The sequence below is a fragment of the Myripristis murdjan genome, chromosome 9 (assembly GCF_902150065.1).
Source record: "Myripristis murdjan chromosome 9, fMyrMur1.1, whole genome shotgun sequence".
Lineage (NCBI taxonomy): Eukaryota > Metazoa > Chordata > Actinopteri > Holocentriformes > Holocentridae > Myripristis > Myripristis murdjan.
Window position 1 is genome coordinate 36,006,059 of NC_043988.1, and position 13,860 is coordinate 36,019,918.

At 41.8% G+C, this 13,860-nt stretch overlaps 1 protein-coding gene across 1 annotated transcript; it reads left to right on the forward strand.

The window, feature by feature from the left end:
- The first annotated feature begins 2,176 nt into the window (after positions 1 to 2,176).
- On the forward strand, positions 2,177 to 13,282 carry LOC115365016 (uncharacterized). The gene is made up of 9 exons (XM_030059727.1): positions 2,177 to 2,211; positions 2,441 to 2,507; positions 2,864 to 2,978; positions 3,376 to 3,420; positions 3,755 to 3,845; positions 5,408 to 6,637; positions 9,983 to 10,130; positions 11,208 to 11,757; positions 13,171 to 13,282. Exons 2-9 carry the CDS (start codon positions 2,444 to 2,446, stop codon positions 13,280 to 13,282), a joined length of 2,355 nt encoding a protein of 784 aa, XP_029915587.1. The 5' UTR covers positions 2,177 to 2,211; positions 2,441 to 2,443.
- The last annotated feature ends 578 nt before the right edge of the window (positions 13,283 to 13,860 follow it).

The following is a 13,860-nucleotide window of genomic DNA, read 5'->3' on the forward strand; positions in this document are numbered from 1 at the left end:
CCTCCGTCCGAACCCCCTCCACCCCCCCGTCTCATTGACAATCACCCTGCATACGACGTGCGCCGCCTGGTGGATGTCCGGCGCCGTGGGCGTGGCCTCCAATACCTGGTGGACTGGGAGGGGTATGGGCCAGAGGCGCGCTCCTGGGTGCCACGCGCCTTCATCCTGAGCCCTGATCTCATCAGAGAGTTCCATCGAGACAAGCCCGACAAGCCTGGTGGGTCGCCAGGAGGCTCCCGTTGAAGGGGGGGTACTGTTAGGTGCCGCCTCCTCCTGTCCCTGTCTGTGTGTGTTTTTTCCTCTGTTTTCCCCTCCCCTTTGTGTTGTCCTGCTTTTTAGGCTGGGCGTGGCAGGCTCATCTCCCTCACCTGTTCCACTCACGCACCTGGTTCCCATCCTGTCATCATCCCATCAATTTACCGCCTTTATATTCCTGGTCCAGACCTCCACTCATCGCCAGTTCGTCGTTTACCAAAGCGTGGTAACTACTCGGCTCTCTTGCTAGCATTTGCTATTTTTCCTTGGCATATTTTGTGATTTTCGGATTTCCCTGTTTCCCTCAGACCCTGCCTCTCCGTGCCCTGCCTGCCTCTCCGTGCCCTGCCTGCCTCTCCGTGCCCTGCCTGCTCCTCCTTGCCCTGCCTGCCTCATCCAGCCTCGCTGGTGGATCTCCTGTGTTTTTCTGTTCTTGTTTTTGTCCACTAGTCCCTTATTAAACTGTGTTGCTTTTTCTGCACTCCGCCTTGTGGGTCCAGTTTTTCCGGTGCTTCAAGCTTAACACAGAGAGATGGTTCATGAGTTTGGGCTCCGTAGACTTGAACTGAGCTGCGGCTGTGGGGCTCGAGCGGCGCCTCCAGTATGGCAAACTGGATGGATCAAGAAGGAAATGTCGCCTCCATTGCTGGACAGTGCCCGTGACTGGAATAAAGGGAATCAACTTAAAATTTGTCTTAAAACTTATCTTTGTAGCCCTACTAAAGCACGTCCATGTTCAGAGGGACGAGCGTTCACACTGAGGTCATTGTTTAAGGATGACAGGGCCCTCACTGAGGTGTGGAGGCTCTGCTCCTTTATCTGGAAGTGCAATTTGAATTTACATCAAGCCAAAATGTAAATGCTTTTACCAGACATGTGCACAGACCCACGTCTGCAGGTTCTGCTCACGGTATCTACAGTTGTAATTTTAATACATGGCTATGAAAATATATGCAGGCTTCTTAAGATATCATATCCTCATTTTGCACTGTCAGTCTGTGCCTGCTCATGTAATCCATATCTTAACACTTTAACCCTATAAAGCTATTCTTATCATATATGATACACATTTTCAATTCCGTTTTTCGTTTTCAGTTTAATCAATACTTGACCAAAATACTGTTGTATACCTTTGAACACTTCCCCTGTTCACCCTGGACCATACCATTGCCACTTCAAGTACATATCATATATCATACACCAGAAAGGTCATGTAATAACATATTTTTTATTTATTTATTTTTTATACATATTTTGTTATAGGACTAAATAAAGGGTTCAATTTTTAAAAAAAAATTCTGCCAATTCTTTCATAGTTCATGCTTAATTTGGGAATTTCCTTCGGGATGAATAAAGTATCTATCTATCTGTCTATCTATAGGGTTAATTCATGAAGTTATAAGAAATGTTCTAGTGTAGTTTCACATATTTACACTGACATCTGTGTTCTAGGTGACACTCCGAATAATCCAGACTAATCCAACTGAATGCGTGTCATCACAGGCTCATAAGAACTTCTGTGAGAAGTGATGAATGTAAATAAAGTTATTATTGGTGTTATTGGCACTATTTGGCTACAGAGTGTAAAGTCCAGGGAAGTCAATATCAGCACAGTTAAAACCGATGAAACAATCAGACAAGAAATCAGCTGACATCAACAAAGATCAGCAAACATTACCGATATTCATTCATTCATCAACATCCACATCAGCATGAACACATTTGATGGTCATACAAGGTGAAGGCAGCTGTGCTGTCGTGTGATTGGCTCATAAGCCCTTCAGCATGCTTTTAGTGACATTATGCCAGAGAGACGGGGAAGGTATATAAAAGGAGGGACAGTCCAACAACTTCTGTCAGAGACTGCACACCGTCCAGACTTCACACACACACACACACACACACACACACACAGGAACATCACTGCAGCGACGTGACCTGACAGAGGCTGAGCAGGTGAGAAGATTTCTCCATCTCTCTCTCTTTCTTGCTTCTTCCTTTCTCTCCAACCCAGGACTCTTGGTCTGTCATTACTATATTAATAAACTTTTATTTGATGGTTTTGATAGCACAACTAGAATTCTCTTAGCAGACCTGTCTTGGTGAGATTGTGGTGATAGTGTATATATCACCATGTTGTATACATTTGGTTTAAGTTTAACTCTGTATTTCTAATGTTTGGCAGAAAATGGCAGGACAGGTGAAGACCCTCCTGATCCTCTTCAGCCTCCTCAGCCTGACTGAAGAGTTTGGTGAGACACATTTGAACGTCCTCTGTCTTTAAAGGAATGAATGAATGAATGGTCAACTTGTATTCATTCATTATAAGGAACAACACTGAACACTTGTGGAACACCACAGGACAATTCCAGTGTTTTTATATACATTATCCTTCCTATTTAGCAACCCTCAGGTACACCAACCATTCTGATGTCACTTTTCTGTCTTTTTTTTTTTTTTTTTTTTTTTTTTTTTACATTAAAATGCCTCCCTCATAAACCAGTCTTAAATTCTCTGATGCTGTGGCTCACAAAGGCCATACACTTGGCCAGAGATGGTCTTAATGCAGAGGCACGTGAATGTAAAATGTGTGAATGTGACTTTGCAGAGGTGAAAGATGACGAGTGGGAGGAGCTGAGCCCTGATATTGCTGCGCTGCACCGCCTCAAAGGACTGTCTGAACACATCACTTACCAAAGCCTCCAGGATCCTCCAGACCTCTGGTATGTTGGGAACTGGCCCCTTCCCAACTCTCAAAGGGTCAATAACTGGTTTTGAAAGCTTCTTATAACAAACACCAGAAACACCAATACCAATGACTCAGCAGTTATTAAACCAGCTGCTGAGATTTCTGGCCTTGACTTCTTCAGATTTGAAGAATCACTCCTCAGTGAACTCCCTCCTAGGTGGAGGTTTGCGCTCTACTGGGAGGATTTTCTACTTATGCATCTCATCATTATTACAGATTAGCCATGTTGTGGAGGAGTTTGTCAACACTGTTGTGGGCTACTATAAATAATATTAACTTTGCTAATTAGGCATAAACCCCCACCCCCCATTTAGGGAGTTTTCTCAAAGAAATGTGCATCAAAAAGCTAATGAGGACTGTATTTCATCTAGGAGAACGTCCAGACATGGGACCAGAGTTGGAAGATCCACCAGAAGGTGAGGACATATTTACTCACATTCAGGTTTCACCATATGTGATATTTATGTTGTTGGATGGTAGACTTAACGTTATAGTTTGGATTTTGACCTATATAGTGGTATTTGCTGCTGCATGTGAGTGTAATACATCCACCGAGTTTGGTCTGTTAACTCCCTCCTTGTCATGAGAAGGAGAGTTTCACTGGGAGTGTAACGCTCCAAAATAAATGAAATACAAACAGACCAGGGCACCAAACATTGTTGTTGTGCATCCCTCAAAACAATTTTTCAGCTGCTCAAAATCGTGTTGTTTTCCATTCTGTTTCAACTTCATTCATTTTTGCACTTTTAGGGTGCACAATGATAAACAAATAATGAGTTTGCTGGATGGCGTGATGGAAGAATGTGAAGATTTAACAACTTGTGTCATTAAAAAGCATCAGGTAGGTGAATTTTACACTACAACGTACAGAAGCAAAGATTTTGGAAGAATCAATCAATCAAATCCTTTATTTAACCAGATAAGCATCATTGCGATTTAAAACCTCTTTTTCAAGAGCGATCTGGCCAAGCAAGGCAGCAAAAGACAAAGTTACAACATTAAAAAAACATTCCAACAGGCAGAAAACATAACATTCACAACAAAGTTCAAAATATAAGCAAAAATTTCAGACACAATTGCATTGTCCAAGAGTACTGGTTTCGTAGTCTTTTAAAATATTTTTAAATTCTCCTAACGTGACTAGGCCTGGCAGTTTGAGGTCCTTTTGTAGCTTGTTGGAGTTGGAGGATGAGCAGTAAATGACCGTGTCATCAGTATAAAAATGGTAAGCAGCATTTGACAAATTATTACAAAGATCATTTACATAAATGGAGAACAGTAGAGGCCCCAACAAGAAGTGAAAGCACTCAAATTAATTTGCTCATTTATCAGTATTTTTAAGTTAAGTTGGTATGTGTTGGATACCGCTCTGGAGCAGGTCAGTGGGACCCGGAGACGAAGGCAGCACGAGGGTTAAAATAACATACTGATTAGCTTATATGTAGAGAGGTACCACATACTGTTTTTTTCAGAGTGACTATGTGTTCCAAGTACTACAATTAGGGTATTCACCAACACCAAGTACTGGCACAAGTACTTTTCATAATACTGCGGTTAAGCAACATCACACACCAAAAAGGAGGAAAGCGGCTCTTTTGTCCCCCACATGTCATTGCCTGATCACCGTTCCCAATTAAACCTAATTTATTTTTAGACATGTTTTGTGATACAAAATAGTAAAAAGACACAGTGCTGTTATACTGAATATGAAATGGTTGAATAGTTTTCATCAGCCTGTTGAACAGGAGGTTCTGTGTCTCGGTGAAGAGCAATGTCTCTTCATTCTCTTCTGGAAAGTGCGGTGTTCCTCACGGGCCGGTTTTGGGACCAGTTTTATTTTCTTTATACCTACTTCCCCTTGGGCACATGATTCCTAGACATGGTGTTACTGTTATGCTGATGATACACAGCTGGGCCTGCCTGTTAGAGTCACAGATTGTGGGATACTGAGCTCACTTATAAACTTTCTTTGTGTTTTCAAAAACTGGATGTTAAAAAATGATCTCCAGTTGAACTAAAAAAAAAAAAAAAAAAAAAAAAGGAACAACAAAAATCCTTGTGATTAGGCCCCAGCACATGGTAAAATTCCTATCAGATTATATCAAGCCTATTGCAAAGAATCTTTTCATCTGGTTTGATAATAACTGCACACCACGGAGGTTGTACAATCATGTTTTTACCATCCTCAAAGTTTTAGAATTAGAATCCAGTTTGCACTCATAAAGACAGAGAGACCATTTTACATGCCTTTATCTCGTCACGCCTGGATTATTGCAACAGCCCTTTTACTTGCCTAACCAAAAATCTATTGATCAACTACAAAACTGACAAATATGCACACATTTATGCACACGCACTCCACTCTTGTGATCACTTTGCTGGCTTATTTTTTGGTCATTTCAGGAATTTGAGACCTTCTTGGCACATATTGATGAACAGAAGATAGGTGACAGGCTGCTAACTGCTGCAGAAATCGCACACAGCTACAACATGAAATTTCTGGTCATGATTGATGAAGAAAGGTTGACCAAAGAAAGAGTCCAGCAGGAATACATCAGAGATCCTCATTATTCAGTGAAAGTCAGTAAAGCCTGTCTACACAATGATTCCTGCCTGCCAGAAGCAGATAGCCACACAGTGGTGAAGGTATTTGGAAGTGTTTCAGAAGATGGACAAACTGTGTCGGGCCACTCTGGCTCAGAGCTTGCAGAGCTCATGCTGAGGCCATCACTCAGAGCAGCACTGGTATTCTCCCTGGACGGCAACACGACTGCAGACTTTCAACATAAATTCCTTCAGGGTTTCATGCACCGGGAATTTAAAGTGGTCTTGGAAACAAGCCAGGAGGATCACCAGGTTTACCAGGTTATGGGTAAAACTGACGTGGTTTCAACGACAAGTCCAAAGACACCAGTTGATCACACCACACAGTATGACCACCAGCAGATCCTCATAATGGAAGATGATGATGTTGTTAGAAAAGCTGCTGCTTATCTTTATGAGAAGCACCCTGCTGTCAGTTCTGTCTATGTACTTGATGAGCATCAAAATCCCAAACTGATTCATGGTAACTCGGTGCCTCTGTCAGAGAACAGCAGACTGGTACTTGTAGGCCATGGGAGAAAAACAGGCACAGAAGAAGTTAAACTGGCGGGTTACAAAGCTGAAGATGTGGCTAGAATCATTGGGCGAACCTCTAGGGTTGGCAACCAAATCAAAACAACAAGTGTGGTGGGCTGTAAGGTGGGATCAGATAAAACATTCATCACAACCCTCCTGAAGGAACTCCATGTGACTGCTGGCATCAACACAGAGCTGCACCTGAGGGACACTGTACTGCAGGTCACACACACAGGGAAGAAAATCACCCCAGAAATAACTCCAACTGGAATGGAATGGAGAAATAAAGATAACAGTAAGAAAGTTGTGGCAACCTTCGACAGAAGTGGAGATGTAGTCATTAGAAAACTGCCGGGCAATACAGGAGAGGCCTTTTTTACTAATGAAAGAAATTTCCTGGGAAAAATGAATACACCAGGTAATATCGAAAACAGCAGCCCAACAGGTCCACAGAGATTTATCACACCTGAGGTTTTTGAGGAGTTTACGAACCCCAAGCTACCGCAAGCATTTGTAAACAGAGCCTGCTATGAACTTGAGGCGCTGACCTGGGCGATATTTCACCTAGACTGTCCATCTCCCCGGAAAGTTGATACCAACAACATAGAACAAATTAAAGAGCATTTTGTAATTGGAGAAAAAAAACCAATGAAGCAGGGAAACGAGGAGAAAGAGACGATAGAATGGATAGACGATGAAGACACGCTGAGAAAAGTTCTTTCTGATTGCTATGAGATTAATACAGGGCGGGATATTTTGAATGTTATTGATCACTATGGAAAGACTACAGAAAACAAGGACACATATTTGATGCTCAATGACTGGATATTTTTGGTTGATGCCAAAAGTTTGTATGTGTATCCAGTTGGGAAAAGGCTGAAGGACTATCAAAGGAATCAGTCGCAAAATAAGGCCATTAAGGATTGTATTGTTGAACAAATAGGCAAACATTCATATGATAAAATAAAACCAAAAGTTTTCAGTAATCATGTTAGCGAAGCAGCAGAGACCTTTGCTGAATATGTGAAAGCTACTTTTCGAGGAGAAGATCCAACTCCGACATCTTTGTCTAAAGAGGCCTGGTTTAACACATATATTGCAGCATCAATTATATCTGAATCTGCCAGAAATTTTCGGACATTTCCTCTGGTCCTGATGGCCCTAGATTTGATCCAGTACACAAAAAACAATGTGCCAGACAACAATATCAGACAACAAGGGTGGGATTTTTTTGAAAACCCTCCAATGGCAAGAGGAGGTACTTGGATTGACCAAGAAAGCCGGGGGTTTAAAGGCGCATCTGCACCTAAGGCATCTGTTCAATTGGACAATGAGCCAAAAAAGAAAAAATCTATGACTGACCTTAAAGAACTGATAGAGAGGGAAATCAGTTTTTTTAGATTATGGCTTCAAGCCACTCGTGATCCAAGAAACAAACCACCATCTCGCATATCTGTCGCTGCAGTAGAGAACAAGGTATTTACAGGTGATTTATCTGAGTCTTTCAAGGGACACCACAGCGAGTTCAAAGACAAAATTGAACAGCCAGTATTATCAGTGGATAATGAAAGCCCATCCACATCTGGCACTTTAGGAGGCTCAGATGATGGCTATGTAACATCCAGAGACTTAACGTCTGCCTCTGAAGTGGAAAACACTGTCAAACTGACATCTTATTTCTCCAGAACATCGGAATCAATTTCTGCACAAATCCACAGTCAGCTTAAGCAGGAGTATGGTGAGAAGTTGGCAGGACTACATGTCCAGGAGGGCAGTGCGAGGATCGAGAACGGACAATTCATATGTCAGTTTGTATCGGACGATGTTAATGCTCATCCCACTGAGTTTAGGGTTGACTTAGCTTCAGAGGGCCAACAGTACAATGAAAAGATGTTGAAGACGATTAAAGCAGCAGCTCATAAACTGGAGACGCAGGGTTCGCCCTCCCCCCATCAGGTCAATGAGCATGCAGAACGTGCTGGGACTGCTGTTGGGGCTCTGGGTCTCATGCTAGGGATGAGAGGAGCTGTTCGTGCTTTTGAACAGGGAGACATAAAGGATGGTGTAACAGCATCTTTGCAGACACTGCATGGAGTAACAGGTATGACCTTGGCTGCTGTCGCTAAACAAGCTGTGTCTTCAGAAACCAGAATCGGAAAAGCCGCTTTATCAGTCATGAGAAACCCTGCAACGAAGGCCACAATGAGCATTATACCAGTTGTGGGGATTGGATTTGGATTATACTTCATTAAACAAGACTTAGAAAGAGGTGATGCGTTGGGATATTTTGACGCAGGCTTAGATACTGGACTGTTAGCATTGGATACTGTTGAAATTGCTCAGCCTGAACTGGCACCTGTTATTGTGCCTCTACAAGTGGCTACTCTTGTAATCCGAATGGTCGTTGATGATGTTTATATGGGAATTCAGCATGAACTTACAAGCCTCCCACAGGATGCTGGAGTTTTGGACAAAATCGGAGCTGTTTTTGTTGGCCTTGGTAAAGGAATACGTCACGTGGGAATTGAACTGGCAAGCTTTTTTTACAATTGGCGTTATGATGAAATAGAGGAGGGGCACAGGCTTGTTGAACAGATATCAGATTACCACAAGTATTATAGAGTTACAAAGACTCGCTCTGGAACAAAAGCCATTGATTTCACTCATGGTGACTCCTCTTGGAATGGAGGGGGCATAAGCTTTTACCTTGCAGATCAGGGTCAGTCTAAATTCTGCATGAATTATTCTGTATCTAACGATGAAAGTTTTCGGTTTAGATGTTGGAATATTGACACACAGGGAAGTAAAGATATTATTCTTGGCCTGGGAGAGTCACACCAATTAGAATACAAGGAGCTACAGAAAAAAGTGCTTATGTTCATACCATGGGGCTCTGTGAAAGTGGTTTCAGGTTATAAAGCCCTGTCCTATTCAAGATATGGGACATACAAGGGCAACAAAGAATCAAATCGTTTTTTCGCTGTGCACAATGCAAAATATAAATACCAAATTGAAATCATGTTGAGCTACTATTACCGGCTTTATGGTGAACCAGGCGATGACATATTCTTTCTTGGACCACAAAAAAGCTATGTAGAGGGCTCTGCTGGCAAAGACATATTCATTATTCGTGACAATGGAGGGAAAACCATCATCAACAACTATGATCCTTCCAAATTACTGGATACACTTCATTTTGGTGTTGAATACAGTCAGATTTCCGTGTCTAAATCAGGAAACGATGTTGTATTCAGCTATAAGGAAAGCCACACTGTAACAGTACAAAACTGGTTTGTAGGGGAGGTGTATCGTCACATGAACATGATGTCAGGAGATGGAGTCTTGTTTGAAGTTTCCTCCACTGTGATTTCCTCTGTCCAGCTGGTGGCCAGAGGAATTAACAAGATGTCTGAAAAGCATGGTGTCACAGTAGATGCATCACAGCCACTCCTACGTACTGTTACAACTATGTTTGGTTCTTCACATGCTGACACACTAATAGGAAATGGAGAGAATAATTTGATGGATGGAGGAGGAGGTCGCGACCGCTTGATAGGTAAAGAGGGAGAGGACATATACGTGGTGAATGGGAGAGAAAACTCTTGGGCAGAAATTGAAAATTTCTCCAGAGACAATAAAACAGACTTGGCCATCATAGAAGCAAGTTCCTCAGAGTTCCTCAAGCCTTCAGTGGCCAATAACAATCTCCTTCTGTTGGTTTTATGTCCTGGCAAAAAAATCTGTGGAGTGACTTTAGTAAACTGGTTCCGATCAGAGGCAGATAGACACTTACTTATCGTCACAAAGGATCTGATCACTTTCACAATCTCAAATAATAAGACTGATTGCATGGCGCAGGATGACCCATTCACCAATTGCTTAAGAAGTCACAGCATTGACTACACCAACTCCTCGTCTCCTCTGGAGGTGGACCTTCAGAAGGACAAGATACTCCACAGTGTGACTGAGGTTCGAGGATCAAAGTTTGATGATGTCATCAATGGAAGTAAGGAGCACAACGTAATAGTTCCAGGAGGAGGAGAAGATTTTCTTCAGGGCAGAGGAGGAGAGGACTGGTACGTTGTCACACCAGGCCAAGGAGTAAAAACCATCAACAATCAGTCACCAGATCTGGTTAAAGATACCCTCTTCCTGAAAGAACGATATCAGCATGTAACATGTTCCTGTGAAGAACAGCATGTCATACTATCAGTTAATGGAACAAGAGAAGTTGTTTTACAGGGCTGGTTTGATTCAAGGAGGTCTCAGCACCTGCAGATCCAGACCAGTGATGGTATAACATTTGAACTAATGTCCAGCATCAATAGTTGTGGTGGATCTTTAAAGCTGCCCTTAACTATTGATTTAAGAAAATACAGAGCGAGGCCCCTTGATTCTCTCCAAACACAACAGCCAACATGGCCATTTCATTCAGATAAAACAAGAGTGCCACCAACCCAGGATGGATGTTTCAAATATAAAAGCAGAAATTCAAAGGAGAAACGTTACTGTGGCTATCATGGCCATGTGATGATGGCTAGTGATACTGACTCGGTAATACAAATGTATGGATCTTCTGGTTTTGACATAATGATTGGAAATGGCAAAAATAATTTGCTAGATCCTTATACTGGAGGTGCACTGATGCATGGGGGTAAAGGGAAAGACACTTACATAGGGTATGGAGACAAAGTAATGATTGACAACTTTGCAGAGGATCAAATTGTAGATACTATCTTGGTTGACATGGATTTCCTTAGTGGTGATCAAATCAAAACAGTGTGGGATGAGGAAGATCTGAATGTGACAATCACTACGAAAGGGGAACAGTTCAAAATCAGTCTGCTCAATTACAATTATGGTCCCAAATATCAGCACCTACACTTTAAGACCACTGATGGAGTACATTTTAATTTAACAGTTCAAAACACAACTAGAGATGTTCCTTTGATCCGGACCGAAGCTTTCAAAGTGACTCTGAAACAAACGCAGGTTGACTGTCGCTTGGATCTTGGAGCTCAGAGAAATCTATCAAAGGTCCAAACAGTCCAAGGTTGTCCTTCCCAGTCCAATCATATCCTAGGTAATGATCAGGACAATGCATTGTTTGGTGGTTGGAAAGATGACGCCTTGGAAGGAGGTGAAGGAAAAGACACCTTGATAGGAGGCAATGGAAATGACATTCTGGTTGGCGGCTTGGGAGACGACACGCTTTACGGAGAGGACGGAAATGATACCATGATGGGAAACTCTGGCTGGGATGTCTTCATTCCCGGACCAGGGGCTGATCTGGTGGATGGCGGTCCAGGCCGAGACACTGTCCTGTACCGAGGTGATCATAAGAAAGGTGAGGGGGTTTATGTCAACCTGCTGAGTGGAAAATGTTACCGAGCTGATGCAGAAGGTGACGAACTGAAGGATGTGGAGATTGTCATCGGCACCATCTACTCTGATCTCTTGGTATCGGGTTACGAAGCTGCCCTCCTCAAAGGCTCAGATGGCAACGACACTCTGGTGTCCACTGGTGGAGATTACCTGATTGGGGGCGACGGAAATGACATTTACATGCTGGCCTTCCAACAGGGCTCAGTCACCATTGACAACTGCACAGAGGACAAGGCCACAGATATACTGTACTTGAGAAGGGGATTTCCAAAACTATCTGACTGCCAAAAAGTGTCGAATGGAGTTAAGCTGATTTTTTTCAGAGAGGATCACTCCACAGGTGTTAATGTTACTCTGCATCGCTGGGTCAATGATGAAGATGATTGTGGTCATCTGATGCTGGTCAACAAAGAGGAGAAGTGGTCAGAGGGCAGGCTATCAGAGAAGTGTATGTCAGGACCAAGATAAGCAAACTGGTTATGTCCTCATTTTGGTTTTCTTGGTCAGGCATTTTCTTTTGACCTACATGGTGAAAGGCATTTAAAAGGAAACATCAAGTTCAAATATATTATGAATGCAATGCTTATTTAAATCTTGTTAAGAATACAAAAAACATTTTAATGGAATCTATCATAATTATTTGGGGCTATTAATAATCAGTAATTTCTTAAGTGTTTTTTTTGTTGTTGTTGTTGTTTTTTGTTTTGTTTTGTTTTTCTTGTTTGCTATCATGGTGCCAGGATTGAATCCATGTGTTTAATCACCAATTTTTAAAGTTTGTTTTGAACTGCATATCTTAATTTAATATGATAATCATTTTGACAATCTTGGTTCTGATTGTTCTTTCAAATAAAAATATTAATTCAGGTATTATGTATTGTGTGATGTATTGTGTTAGTGTAACTTTCTTTTAGAGACAGAAAAAATAAAAAATCTTTAAAACTTTCTAAGAGTACATTATAGCGGTCCATGCAAAAAAAAAAATGTCCAGGGGGAGATAAAAGATCAGCTATCTGGACATTTTGGAGAAACTCACCTTTATTGTCAACACACCTTTGAAAGCAAGGCATCCTCTGAACGGCCTCAATCTCCAGTTTGTGGCTGTAACAGTTTGATGAAACTGTGATTCTCCTCGAGGTCACTATAGGTCATTTTATACTGAAAACCTACCATGGATTCCCTTAGGTCATGTAGTTTCATATCATACTATTAACTACCTTTAACATTTTGCCTGCTACAGCCTCTGTGTGTGTTATTTGAGAAAACCTTCAGGACTGGAGCTTTAAAAAATTGTTAATTAATTAATTTGTGCAATTAAATAATTACCCAATTATTAATGGGTGATACATTATTAAGCAGTATTATTATGTTTTAGTTGTGTGGACAAATGATTAAAACTCCACTCTCAATAGCACATAGCTATTAAGCATGGCACTATTGTTCTGTTTGTGTTGAAGGTCTTGTTTTCTAGCATGGTATCAGGGTTAAATCTAAATAAATTTTTTTATCTCCATTTTCTAATCGTTTTTAACTGCAGACTCACTGCTGCTATTATGCGCTGTATTTCAGGGTATCTTAACAATATAAAAACCCATGGAAACTACGTCAAAAAACTGAAAGACATGTCCACTCTGCAGTAAATAAATGCTCTAAATTGACAGGAGCCAGTTGAGGTGGTTCGAGTCAGGATGCCTCATGGTCGCCTCCCGGTGGAGGTTTCTGGACATGACCAACTGGGAGGAGACCCTGGGCCGGACCCAGGACACCCTGTAGGGATTATATTCCTGGCTGGCCTGGGAATGTCTTGGGATCCTCCAGGAGGGGCTGGTGCATGTCGTGTCGGAGCTATCTTATGATTAATGGTAGCAAAAGTAAACAATGCATCATCAAAATAATCTAGATTGTTAGATTAACTAGCCAGAAAATAAGTTTGTGATACTGTATTATAACTTTTTTGAGTAAAATATTCTTTTAAAAAAATTAGCAAGAAACTGTTTCTCGACTTGCCTGGGTTTGTCTGGACTTTTCCAGGGAAGGAAAGAGGAGGCAAGGAAAGTACCTGTTGACACGTTCACAGTCCAAAAAAGGTCCACATAAGGAAAAGAAGGAGTGCTGTCCCCGAGCCCGGTGGGACATCCTGGGAGGGGGCTGACTTCCTCAGCCTGCTACCACCACGACCCGGTGCCAGATAAGCCTTAAGAAATGGATGGATGCATGCATGTAAATAGATAACTTGGCATATTGTGGTTCAATAATCATGATAATCATTTTAAGAATACTTTGATTATACTTTCAAATAAAACATTCTTTCAGATATTGTTTGAGTCGAGACAACATTCTTTTAGAGCAAG